Source organism: Schistosoma mansoni, chromosome 4 (assembly GCF_000237925.1).
Source record: "Schistosoma mansoni strain Puerto Rico chromosome 4, complete genome".
Taxonomy (NCBI): Eukaryota; Metazoa; Platyhelminthes; class Trematoda; order Strigeidida; family Schistosomatidae; genus Schistosoma; species Schistosoma mansoni.
This window is the reverse complement of record NC_031498.1, coordinates 26,436,274-26,450,811: the sequence shown is the minus strand read 5'-3', so window position 1 is coordinate 26,450,811 and position 14,538 is coordinate 26,436,274. Positions and strand designations below refer to the sequence as shown.

Sequence of the window (14,538 nt, the reverse complement as noted above, 5' to 3'; positions counted from 1 at the left end):
TACAAAATTATAGAACATCTTAGTAAAATCTGAGAATCATACAGTAAATACTTTATTTGCAAAATGTCAATCAATCGTCTCAGACTCGACTGTTCTTTCGTTTCCATACAAATCATTCTCTGTTCTCGTTCTCTTCTCTTTGATATTCTTAACCATCTGCCCCCAAACATTTCACTGTTGACTGATGATACATACTACTTATATCTGTCGACATCAGTAGCACACACCAAACTATGATTAAATTGTGGCCTAGTGTTATGTTAATAAACCGCTCATTGTTCCTCTTTTTTTTTCTTAAATTATTGTGTTTTGTAATTTTTCTTCAGTTAGGATAAATAGAATATTTCGATATATTTTAATTCAATGAGAAGTCATGACATTTACAATGTTCTATTCAAGGAAAATGCTAATGTTTCATATAATGCATTAACAAACTTCTATATTACATATAGAATAGATGGAATGTAGCTAACAGTGTATTGTACGTTTATTGGATGAGTTTTTTATCGAATATACCATTAGCAAGAAAGCATTTCTGATTAGTATTTGAACCTATACTAATAATCATTTGTTTTCTTGAAACGAAATGACGAAACTACTACTACCATATACATTTCAGTATTCGGTAAGAAAAGAAATACCATATTTGGTTGGTTTTGATTTACCTACAAATATGTAAAATGTATCTCAAATACTATAGTCACCTTGCATAAAACATTCATTGCAGAATAAGGTGCTAAGTAAGTTGTATTCACTTTTCCAGATTATATCTGTTATTGATTTAGTTCAAAACATCTGTAATCGAACACATATGATCACGTTAGCAAAAAAAAAGCAAGATACCTTATCCAAAGAAAACAATATATCATGTTTAAAGGAAGGTGTATTGTACTTCCCTTGAGCTAGCATGATATTCCTCAGAAATCTATTATTTTCATTTTTCGTCCTTCTTTTTTATGTTTTGATCTCTTCTGTTAAAATAACTTTTCAAGTACACATATGGTCATATTATATGCAAGCCAGTGTCTATCTCTTTCTCTCCTGGTTTCTTTAAAAAGATAGAGTTTTTATAGTATCATTAGTAGTGATCTATTATGAATGATCTTAAACATAACCCTTTTAAATGTTCAACCACTAAATTTACCCTGTGATTCCTAAAACATTAGAAATTCTATTCAACAAACTTTGTTAGGTTCAATTTATTTTGATGTGTGTTTTACTTCTGATCTACTGATTTATCTATAATTCATTAGCAATGAATAAAATTTTTCAATTAACTGACTATACAAAGAGGATGTGAGTGTTCTACATACTGAATATGATATATCGTCTCACACTCTACCTCGTTTACCTCTCCTAGATGTTTTGATAAGAAAAAAATATACATTGATAAGTAGAACTTTGCAAATTATTGACTTCCTTCAAAATTTAGTTATAGTTGTTTGATATCAGAAGGGGTTTTGCGGATATTATAGTAATTTTAATAGTTAAGATCATGAATCAATCGAAGCTAGACCACCATGGTAAACCTGGAAGCATTGGACGGCCATCTCGTCCTATTGTGGGACTCCTCAGGAGTGCTCATCAACGATCCCGCCTCGAGAGATTCCAACCCAGAACCTATCAGTCTCGCACGCGAGCGCTTAACCTTCAAAGCACTGAGCCGGCATCCAACGGTGTTAATGTTATTTGCTTGAAATTTTGAGAACAACTAACTGATCTTATTTTATTAAATATAATCAGTCATTATATTCAATTTTTTTCTCTATTTATTGCATAGAGAATAAAGCATATATACGTTAGAATTAGTTACTATAACTAAATAAAATGGGGTTCGAATCTCACGAGGAGAGATCGTGGATGCGCACTGCTGAGGTGTCCCACAATAGGACGAAACGGCCGTCCAGTACTTCCAGGTTTTCCATGGTGATCTAGCTTCAATTAACTAATGATCTTAGCTATTGAACTAAAATATTTGTTTATTTATTCACCACAATATTCGTCTACAACAACTGAATCCAGTCAGTAGAGTGTTATGGAAAAAACATCAAGATTTATGAATCTAGGAACAAACAAACAAACAAATAAACTTCACTTTTTACCCAGATGGTTATTTAATTTAATATTTATATTCAATTATACATAGTAACTAATCATTTCAGACATAGAAATAGTAAAATATCATTCAGATAATTCAATCAAATAACCATGTGATGTTACATGTTAAGTGAATAATAATAATTATTATTATCCTTTCATATGGATATATACAGGCTATGAATTGTTCAGGTTGTTTTTATCCTATCTTAATTTTGTATATAAAACGTGTTGTAGTAGCTCTCCAAATGAAATCTTGGGTTTAACTTAAAGCAAAGGGTTTTGAATGATACACGATCGAGAAAAGTATAAAATGATGTCAAATATAAGGTACCATCGAAAATCACATCGAATTGAACAGTTTTTGCATCATAGTTTGAATCATACAGACAATGTTAAACCAGTATTTATTGGATAGTGGCTAGCAGTGGAATTCAGGACGCGCGTTTCGTCCTATTTGGGACTCGTCAGCTGGATGTACTTGCATCTCAGAGTTGATGTTCACTCTGGGACTCGAACCCAGTACCTTTTGCTCCAAACGCCATCACGTTATCCACTCGGCCACTGAGTCCTGATAGCCACTTGCCATTATTCCTTCCTGGGGCTTTTAAGAAACGATTTTTGGTGCCTTAAGGAGAATGGTGAAGATAATTATCAGTGTATGTAATGGATCATTTGAGGTCATAATGAATATGGTTGTGGATAGACATTGAAAATCTTCCAAACTCTTGGCAAGTGGTATTTTATCAGATACCAACCATCCACTTAATTCATATCATTTTCTTTGTATACCTTCCGGTTGAACGAGACGTCAATACAATAGAATCTATACACGCAAGCAAAAGTTTGAAAGCTCTACAATATATAATCTAGTAAATATAGTGTGACGAACAGGTTGTAACAGATGGGCTAATCCGTAACTTGTATTTTTAAATATGTTTTTAATTAAAAATTATTCATATTCTGATCCTAGTAAAAAGATTTCGCTTAATTCCAGATAGTTTACTTACTTAATTCAGGTATATCTATCGATTGTTTTCCATTTTTCCTGATTTATGAAAAAAGCATGTTGAAATCATTTATGCTGAAAATTTCATACTTTACTAAATATATAACTCTGAATAGACATTAATAAGATAGTAGGGAAGATTTCTAGCCCAGGTGGATGATTATGATGGAGTTTTGTTGTCTGAGCTGGATAGTTTGGTGGTAGAGCCTTGATTGTTCTTCTGAATGACAACTTCAGCGTTTATTTATTTATTTATTTAAACACATAAATATTGGTACAAGGAAGCACCAGATACATATGCGCCTCACAAATCTCATTCGATTTATGTGAGTGCTGTGATACTGCCCAGGTGCCCAAACTGAAGCAGGTGGTTTTCATAAGGGGCCACACCCCGAGCCTTTGACCTAAAGATCTGATCCACAAGGCAGTGGAGCATCGTGAGGAGATGCAATCCCATGGTAGCCGGTGACCAACGATTGATTCATACGCCATTCGTTCCCTCAGGATACTGGAGCCCATGTGCACCATTGGTTTGGAGTTAGGGTTTTCCAACTCCCCTAGGTGGATTTCCGTGTCCACCAGCGCCGGACATTCGCTTTTCGTCCTCTCAATTTCGTAAACAACATCTGTGTCACGAGAAGGCAGTGAGTAGGACTTCCCTGGTAGAGGCTATATATTCGCTGGCCATGAGAGAGCATTTCGAGAGGAAGAGCGGACTCTCCCCACTCTCGGCCGTACCAGGGCATTTGGGGGTAAACTTTAGGTAGAAGTGAATTGTTCAAAATTTTTTCACTTCGACCTAACGTTTGTGCTAATGATGTCGTTCAGAAGAACGATGAAAGTTCCACGACCAAACCATCCAGCTTAGAGAACAAAACTCCATCAAAAAGACATTAATAATAATAATAGTTATATCAGATATGTTCGAACCATGAACCATAAGATGTCCAAACGATATCAATTTAAACCGATTAGTCAATATCCAATAATTTACTCCCTTTCAGCTTAAATCGTGTTTTTTATAAACTGATTAAGCTGAATGTTCATTGAGTTTTAAAAAGTAGTATATTTTATATTTGTGTTACTTTTTTAGTTTTAATAGAAATTCTGTACGGTATGATTATTAAGTTTTGTAACTGAATTTGACAACCAACAAAGTTTGCTTTTAAGTGATTGTAAATGACTGAGTCTACAACTGAAGAACATATGGAACTCGAAACAACTGTCAATTAATTTCAAAGTGAGAATCTTCAATACGAACGTCAAGACAGTCCTATTGTACGGAGCTGAAACGTGGAGAACTACTACATCCATCGTCAACAAGGTACAAGTGTTTACAAACAGTTATTTACGCAAAATACTCAACATTCACCGGCCAGATACTATCAGCAACAACGTTTTATGGGAGAAGACAAACCAGCTTCCAGCTGAAGAGGAATTTAGGAAAAAACGTTCAAAAGTGGATAGGACATACATTGAGGAAATCAGCAAACTGCATCACGAGGCAATTCCTAACTTGGAATCCGGAAGGGATGCGGAAATTTGGAAGGCCAAAAATCACACTAATTTGGGAAATAGAAGCAGATATAAAAAGGATGAATGTTAACTGGAAAGAACTGGAAAGGATTGGATAGAGAAAACTGGTGGGCGGCCTATGCTCCTCCACGAGGGGTAACAGACGTAAGTAAGTAAATGGCTGAGACTATTGACAATGTTTTCAAATTTCATTAGGTTTATCGTAACCAGTACTTCTGACCATTCTTCCGTTCATTTAATTGATTTCTGGATATTAGAATGTACTTCACAGAAATGATTTCATTTCGATCCCTAGGTTTTGGTATATTTGTGTTCTTAATAAGAGAATTCGGATTGAGCTACAATGATATACCCATGTTAGATAGTTGTAGATGACTCTAGACACTTGAAATTACAACTTCAGTAAAGATGACAATAAAGCATTTATCACTTATTAACTAAGTGAACGGAAGGTTGACCGGAAATAATGACGACAGAACAGTTGGTGAACACTGAAAACGTTAGAGGCAACGCCAAACCTGTAAATGAATCAATAGAATTTCCAGTAATAGATTTTATAGTTAAAAACATTGATTTTATGCTTACTGGTACTGGCTAATCTGTAAAGAGTATCTTCCCTATTGATATATTTATATAATTTCGTCAATAATTTTTGTTCTCTACTAGATCCTATAACAAGGTCATGTTTACAGGATATTTATGTGGATGTCATCATCATTGAAAACAAAGAACCATTTAGTATGATTGACACTCAATACAGCTTGAGTTTTTGAAGATATTAGTTATATTTCAAATGATTAGCCCTCATTAAAAGTTAAACACTGATTCATCAAAGGACAGGTAATAATCGCCAGAACCAAAACAAAAGCATTGGAAATTAAGGTCTCGAAATCCTTCAATTCCTGCAGAATATACAACATTAGTTACCACGATAATCATGTGTTCACTAGTCAGCTAGCTTTCTGATGGAATTCCAAATTTTCATTATTCACTTATTTCGAAACTGAGACAAATACCATGGATAGAATTGAATGATTCTTGTGTAATATCATAAACCGATTAAAATTGGAAATGTGACCCGATGGACTTTGATTTGTAAGGAATACTCAACTATATTATATATGCTACAATGAACGAGGCTTTTAGCTTTTATTCTATATGAGATCATAATGGTATACTCCTAGTGAGTTCCAAAGTAGATCAAGGTAGTTGGTTTTTCGTCAAGACTAAAGTTTAAGGAAGAATTTAAGTGGCCGTTAAAATTGCTATGACAAGTATTTGTCATTTTTAGCCTGTTAGATAGCACGTTATGAAAATGATTAATTTTGATTTAATAAAAAGTAATTATAGACAAATGGAACAAAAATGTATGTACCAACTTTACATAATCGACAAGTTTCTCGAGGTTACTTAAAGTTTCTCGAGACTTCAAACAAGTTTATTAATTATACACACCATAGTAAGTATCATTCAATCTGGTGTACTTTAAAAGTGACTTATCTGAGATATCTGTCTCAGATACCAAAAGTCAATTGCAGTTACCCTATAAAAATTATTGAACCATTCTGTTTTGATAAATATACCACTATAATGCTTTCTCTACCGAATAACTATTCCGTCAATCCGTACAATTATGCCTAACCTACTCATAAATACAACTGTTATGATCGAAATTTCTGAACACACTTCTCCTTAATACCGATATTATTGTATGGATGTTATTCCGCTAACATCAATTAGAGCATCTACAATCACTGATGATGTTTATATGATGCAGTTCACAACCAAAATCATTAGTTATTAAAGAGTAGCTTTGAAACGAGTAAAATGTAATTCAATGGAAATGAACTTTCTTTACAAACTTAGTTGGCATTTAAATGTAACGGTACCAGGCTTGTCTTGAGAGTCAATGAGATATATTTCCTCATTCCAATCGAACCAAATTATCTTTTTAAACAGTCCCTTCTCTATTAATTAGGTAATTATATTATTTTCATTGAAATTAGAAAATATGAGGTCAGTAGTTAACATGCTCACTCAAACTTTACACCACTATTTTGGTAGCAAATTCTAAAACCTAATTGATTTATGCGTATACGCCAATTTACCGCAGCTTTCAAAGATTCTTCGTATGATGTCAGTGAGTGACTAGAACTATCTTTATTACAAACAACTTAATGTACGTGACTTCAATGAATACAAAATATACAAAGTTAGAAATTGATCATAGTTATTCGTCATTTCATCATGTCTTGTGATCATTGTACCAGATCATATGAATTGGTAAGTATCTTTTTTACTTTCGTTTTTCATACATAAAAACTACTCAAAACGATTTGAAATACGTCTATATTATATGAATAATTATTCTCATATTGTATTTTATTGTTTTAAGAAAGTGTAGTACATAGAAATTCTTTTCTTTTCATTCTAATTTTATCAGAATTCTAGGTAACTGTTATTATGATCATAAGTAATTTATCTTCTAGTGAGAAGCAGTAACCAGTCAAGTTCAATCAGGTCTGTTGAGAGATATCAACTCACTGAAGACATTGGTGGATGTGTCACTCAACTTCGTAGATTGGTTGAAGTTAGACATTAACACAGTTGGATGCCGGCCATCTCAGTGGTCTAGTGTTTAAGCGCTAGCGCGCGAGACTGATAGGTCCTGGATTCGAATCTCGCGAGGTGGGATTGTGGATGCGCACTGCTGAGGAGTCCCACAATAGGACGAAACGGTCGTCCAGTGCTTCCAGGTTTTCCATATTGGTCTAGCTTCAGTTGACTCATGATTTCAACTATATAAATTTTATCTTTCCATTTAAGTTTTTATGATAGAAGAGTTGGGAAGGGATTTTTTTTTATAGTTTATACTTGTAATCATTACGATAAATGAAGATCACATTTCACTGAAGACAAACAAGTAATAAGTGTAAATGTTTCAAAATCTGCCTGTCTTAATAAAATCCTATCAACTTTTGAAGTTTAAATCTAACCAGGAGCCAGTACTTTAATTAAACAGTAATTTTTACAGTTCGAAATGAAAGGGAAAATCAGTTTAAAGTTGTTATGGATGAGATACCAAAAGTAGCCTATTCTTATTTCATTTCCTGATTTCGGTAGTTTATTTGTAAAGCTTTCAAGCCAATGTCGTTGATGCTTAATACAATTAAAAATCAATAGACACGTCTGAATAGAAATAATTTATTAATTGATACGGAAAACGTCTATCGACCATTTCGTCATTAGTTAACTGAATAAAAACGCCGACTGTGAGAATGAAGAACCACATGAAGATACCAAAAGCAGAGAATGTAACCAGCCGAAAACGCGATCATTAGAATGAATTGATTTTGGGTTAGTTCATTATTTCTCTTCAACTGTTCATTTCTACATTTCTACAGACACTGATAATGCTAACCGAATAGACAATAAAGACTTCAAATTAAACGACCCAGGTCCATTTGATTCATTTGATTCTTAGTTGGTTGGTAAGACTATTGTGAATTCTCAGAGTGTTATTCTACTTCATAATAAAACGTCACGAGTGATTAATTTTAATGAATACTGTTTATCATTTGACTCTCATTATCTGTTCAAAGGATATAACTTTGAAAATATGTTATATCCCGATGACAATAGTGAATGGTAACTTTGGAATCCATTTATGGACCAATATTGTGCACATATTTTTTATCCTATAATTGCAAAATAACCAAACTATTCATATACATGTTACCCTTATTATAAGCTTTATTTTGACTTACAGACTATTATTATACGATTTACCATTCTTGAGTTATACCCAGTCTATAAATTATTGTTCCCCATATTCACAGCCACATTTGGCTGAATCTTGTACAAATGTTATTTTCTATTTTATTGGTACAATTTGGTCAGTCTGTTTGGTATATAAACTCAGTATGTTTGAAATACAATGATTCATACCGCAGAGGCTGCTGTTATTGGTGTTCTGGACTTAACTGGTTGGGCTAGGCGGAAGCAGGATCGATAAGCACTCTAGACTGCTCACTAAACCATCAAGCCACAGCACATGTCAATATTATCATTCAACTCTAATCTATAACTAAGCCATGAGATATGCAATGAATAATAGAACATTTAAAGAATGTAGAATAATGAATAATTTTGCCTGATTATTATAATGAAATATTGGTTATTGACAAAACTTCAACTACGCCTATTGATCAATACAATACAACTAATTATAAAAGAAATAATATTGCTAAGGTACGACATGGAACGGCTCGACTGTATACATTTTGATGAATCAGGTTTTCGTTTGGAGATTATTGCGTACCCAGGATCTGATTTATATAATGAAGGGACGTCAGCTCGATAATCATAAAAAACCAGGGAGTATTAAAAATTCTGAACAATTTGAACCGATGACTCGATAAGAAATTTAGTCTAAAATGTTTAGGTTTCTCAGTGTCCATGATTACTAGGTTTGATTGTACGTGGTTCCGTTGAATTACATCGCTGTAGAGTTTTAAACTAGAATGACACAGTTATTCTCTTCGGCTTTCAATGATTCTGCAGTTACTGCTAGTCCATGATTAAAACTGAATTTAGATCAAATGATCTTCATTCTAACCAAGAATCTCTATGAACCGAAATAACCATACAAATCCTAATAACCGGTAAGGGTTTACTTGCATAAAATAAGGTAAATCTTTGCTTATATTCTTACTACTGTGTGGTTGGAAATGGTCGTCAGGAAGCCCTGCTAAATCTCGGCTTCATGCTGATTAGCAATCATCACCATGGCGCACCTGTAATCTTCAAAGAAATGAAACTTCTGGTACGATAAGAAACCGCTTCACCCAGCTTCGTAGCCTGAAATGTTATCACCGAATTATTCAGGCAGAGACTAACCTCCTGGGTGACTGAGGCATTCACAATTCATTGAATGTTATGTAGTAGCTAGTGTTCTGTTTTTCTAGTCCTTAATGCTCATGGAATTCCGAAAGTTGCAAATAATTGAAATCTATTCACCAATATTTATCAAACTTAGTTACACGTTAATCAAGACATCTGTCCAATGTTTTCCTTATTTCAACAAATGTAAAAAAGGATATAAAACAAAATCGAAATTAGTCTAGTCGCCTATTTTGTGTGTGTATTACTGTTAACTAATTTGTTTTGCTTTGATAGAAAAAAGAAAACCAATGTGTTTTAATCATAAATTTGTAAATGTTAACTTTTGACCACCTACTGTTATTGTCTAAAATACTATTCACAGAAAATAACTTAATAACGAAGCACAATTAATTCTTTTATATAATTAGTTGAAGATCATGAGTCAATTAAAGCTAGACCACTATGGTACTATGTGAATTTGAGTTACACACTGTTTTCAAATTTATGGTATATCGTATATTTCAAGTTAATAGACATATAGAAAAAGTTAACTAATTGTGTCAATGTATCATGGAAGGTATCTACCTCAGTATAATGGAAGTCTGTCGCGCAATTTCGTGGATAGGTTGAGGTTAGACATTAACACCGTCAGATGCTGGCTGTGGTCTAGAGGTTAAGTGCTCTGGCGCGAAACTGGTAGGTCCTGGGTTCGAATCTCGCGAGGTGGGATTGTGGATGCGCACTGCTGAGGAGTCCCACAATAAGACAAAACGGTCGTCCAGTGCTTCCAGATTTTTCATGGTGGTCTAGCTTCAATTGACTCATGATCTCAACTATATAAAATTACTAAATTCTCCACGAAACCCCCTTCGGAAAATTCTTTTTAAATATTGCGTATTTCAGTAACTCATTGTTCATTTAAGAATTTGAAACATGTTTAAAAATGTTTGTAAAGAATAATACATTTTGTCATATGTCAGATTTGAGTACTATTGTGGTGTATGCTACTGATGCCGACAGACATAAATAGTATGTATCACCTATCAGAAGTGAAATGCCCTAGCTGCAGAAGGCTGCAGAAAGTGAAGAAAACAGGAACAGAAAGTGATTAGTATGGAGATGAAGAAACAATAAAACTTGAAACAATTGATGAACATTTTACAAATAAAGTATTTGCTGCACGGTGCTCAGATTTTACTAAGAGATTCTGTAAGTTCGCGTTTAGGTACATTTAGTTGTCCCTGTTTGAGTTCATGTTCACGACACTACCCTAAAATTATATAATTAATGAATTACATACGGTTGAGCTTCACCGTAACACTTTTGGGACTTCTACCCGATGTTTGTGCTGATGATGTCGTTCAGAAGGACGATGAAAACTCCACGACCAAACCATCCAGGTTAAAGAACAAAACTCCATCAAAATCATCCACCTGAGCTACAAATCTACTCCACCATCTTAGAATTGAACATTCAGTAAATTTAGGATTTCGGATATTAATTAGTTTTTCATCCGTTACAATATCAGATATCATATTAATGAATAAAATCACTGATTAATTATTTAAGTAATTAGAAACGAATAAAGGTTTATTCATGAAGGTTCTACACAAAATAATTATAGATCACATAAAGAAAATAGATTACAATGACATAAACATATCTTCTTTGATTGATTCTAATTTCAATGGTAAAACCTCTTGTATATTTCGATAACTTTGTGTTGTTTAAATAGTGTGAGGGGCTCCCACTTTTTATAAACTCAACTTTTGATAGAATAAACAAAGTTTACTATTTTATAATTAATTACTGCGATGAAATACACTGTGGTAGCGTTGCTTAGTTGAATTATTTTTTTAATAACCGGCAGTCGGTGGACTAAAATATGAACAATGATTTGTTGAAGATAGTTGAACTGTCATTTTATCATTATACTTCATTGTTGTGTTGAATACAGACTTTACAAATATATATATATATAACTTGATAATAAGTAGGTGTAAAAGTTGACATCTCTCCAATATGAGTTTTTTTCATAAACTGATATCAGATGTAACAGTTGTTTCTTTTATTGTCTAGAACTTCACAAAATTAAAATCAACGACCTTGGTATGGATTTGAACTCAGAAACCTTAAGTTCCATGAAACCTTAAGATCAGTTGGTCGAGAAAAGATTTACAAACTACTAGCGAATTATATTATTACACAAGGGTGATGATAAAAATACTGATCGAATTTACGGGAAAACTTGTGGCAGTGCTTAAGTCGGTAATTGTAGGCTATTTTAGATCATGTTATCATCAATCAATCAATTGATCTGCCTCTCTTATTCACACTGATATGTGATTTAACGTAGACATTTTATTCGGTAGTCGAATGGAATTAGCAAAAAACTATTAGTTTGGCATTTTGTCTCACAACATCACATCATTTAGCTTAGTGGTCACAATGAAAACTCAATTGACATAAGTGATTCAGAGCTAAGGAATAGACAACAAGACACTGGCTTTTAATCAATGACTGATTATCACAAAATATAAAAACCTATTTGAAAAACTAGTGCAATGGATTACACTTCATACATAAGACAAATGCGCATAAAGCACTTGGTGATTTTAATGAAAACGAAACATAATTATCCGCATGGTTCCTATAGTTAAGCAAGCAGAAAACAAAAACAATAACTAGTTCAAATCCTGATGTTTTAATCGTCAACATCAGACAAAAAGTGAAACGTATGTAAGACAATAGAACTAGAGAATTAACTTTCTGTATCTTGGTAAACCATGTTTGAACCAAAAATATTGGTGTTTATTTTAAGTTATTCCGACTATCTCCAATTCAAGCCATTAAGTTTAACTATTCAAAACACATTTAAGGAAAATCATCTAACTTGTACACAACACCAGCTCGTGCTGCGAATTTGATCATTATGCCGCACAGTTAACATTTTCCTGGTAAAGCATTATGGGAATGTGAATAAATTGGAAAACATAAATATCTTAACGGATACATACTAAAATAAATTAACACAGCGTACGTACATTAATTTCTGACCACCCATCGAATGTCGAAGAGGTGAGGTTTTTTCAACAAAAAAAATTCCCTTCTTTCTTTATACTCGACATGATTTATACTATTGTTGTCGTTTTATTTGACTGTAATGTCGTTAATTTCGATCATCTCAATTAGGATATTGTATATTGCCAGGTTTGATTTGATGTATTATTTTACCTTGACAGTATAATGTCGTCTAGATAGATAGATATATGCTTATTGTGCATAACACATATCACAGACATCTTAGAGATTTATAGCATTCCTTAACCCAAAAACGGTAATGTAACATTTGAATCAATACATGAACAATCGTTAGTGATAAAAGTGACAACTGTCAGTAAACTTCAGATAATTCTTATTTTATACACATTTAAACATTCAATATAACGTTTAAAAATGTTTATCGTACTATTTGTCTATCAATAAACCATTAATACATTCATTTCATTCAGTCTATGAAATTCTTATGAATCCAAATCATTTTCCCAACAAACCTTAATCATTAACTTTTTATCCTACATTATCTGATATGTAGCATTTGAAATGCAGATGTGAGGGCGCGGATCGGCAAAGCAAGAGCAACATATTTATAACTGAAGAACATCTGGAACTCAAAACAATTGTCAACCAACACCAAGATCAGAATTTTCAATACATATGTCAAGACAGTTCTACTGTATGGGACGGAAACCTGGAGAACTATGAAAGCCATCATCCAGAAGATACAGCTGTCTACGCAAAATCCTTCCGATCCGTTGGACAGACACTATTACCAACAACTTACTATGGGAGACAACAAAACAGATTTCAGTGGAGGAAGAAATCAGAAGGAAACGCCGGAAGTGGATAAGGCACACTTTGAGGAAATCACCCAATTGCGTCATAAGACAAGCCCTTACATGGAATCCTGAAGGCCAAAGAAAAAGAGGACGACCCAAAAACACATTACACCGAGAAATGGAGACAGACATAAGAATGAACAAAAATTGAATAGAACTAAAAAGAAAGGCTCAGGACAGAGTGTGTTAGAAAATGCTGGTCGGCAACCTATGCTCCATTGGAAGTAACAGGCGTAAGTAAGTAAGTAAGTAAGTAAGTAGCATCTTCATCAACAACAACAACAACAAGAATATAACAAAACACAATAGAAAGAATTATGTAGCAACTTACAGTTTTACTTAATGCTTTGATTTGATCTTCTTCTATCGGTGGATTACTATAATCATCAATTAATATAATCTCTTTCACATTATTATTCCATAATAATAATGATGTATTTATGAGTATACTTTTTAATGTATTTTTCAATATGAATATATTTTCATTATGTGTTACAATGATAATACTTATTTTAGGTATATACTTATATATATCTGTATAATATAATAATGTTCTATTCAAACTAGACGATAATGTATTCAATGTTAAATTATTACATAATTCTAAATTGAATTGTTTTAGTTTCCAATTATTTTTATTCAAATTCAATGGGTTCAATGATGTTGAATGTGTTAATAAATAGAAAGTAATAAGGATGATAATAGTATAATGGGTAGGGAGATTAGGATACATTTGAGAAATCGTTTTATATTATAAATGATTAGAAGTTGATTACTTGTTTATACACAATTATGTAAGATCATTTTCAGCCAAATAAATTGGTTGCATATATAGATATATATATATAATTAAATAAGTCTTCCCGCCCCCTTTCCCAATTAAACAGTATGAAAAATCTTTTTTTGAATATTATGCCTTAGTAACGAAATGAATGAATTTGTAAATCCATATTATTTGATTAGTTTTCTTTCTTCTTTAATTTCTTCACAATTTCAATAAAATGGATGAAAAAAGGATTTACTATTAGAGATGATATACATAGATATATTATCCCATTCACCTATCATAATAATAAACTATATACGTTATACGTAATCCAACATACACTTCAA

General features: G+C 32.9%; 1 protein-coding gene across 1 annotated transcript in view; it reads right to left on the bottom strand.

Moving 5' to 3' along the window:
* Positions 1-14,158, bottom strand: part of Smp_136920 (putative n-acetylgalactosaminyltransferase) — a gene marked incomplete at its 5' end in the record, with an annotated part of 34,511 nt that extends 20,353 nt beyond the window's left edge. Inside the window, one exon of the mRNA XM_018797339.1 lies at positions 13,757-14,158. Within this exon, the coding sequence (XP_018652391.1) occupies positions 13,757-14,158 (402 nt within the window). The remainder of the gene's footprint in view (positions 1-13,756) is intronic.
* Positions 14,159-14,538: the final 380 nt, after the last annotated feature.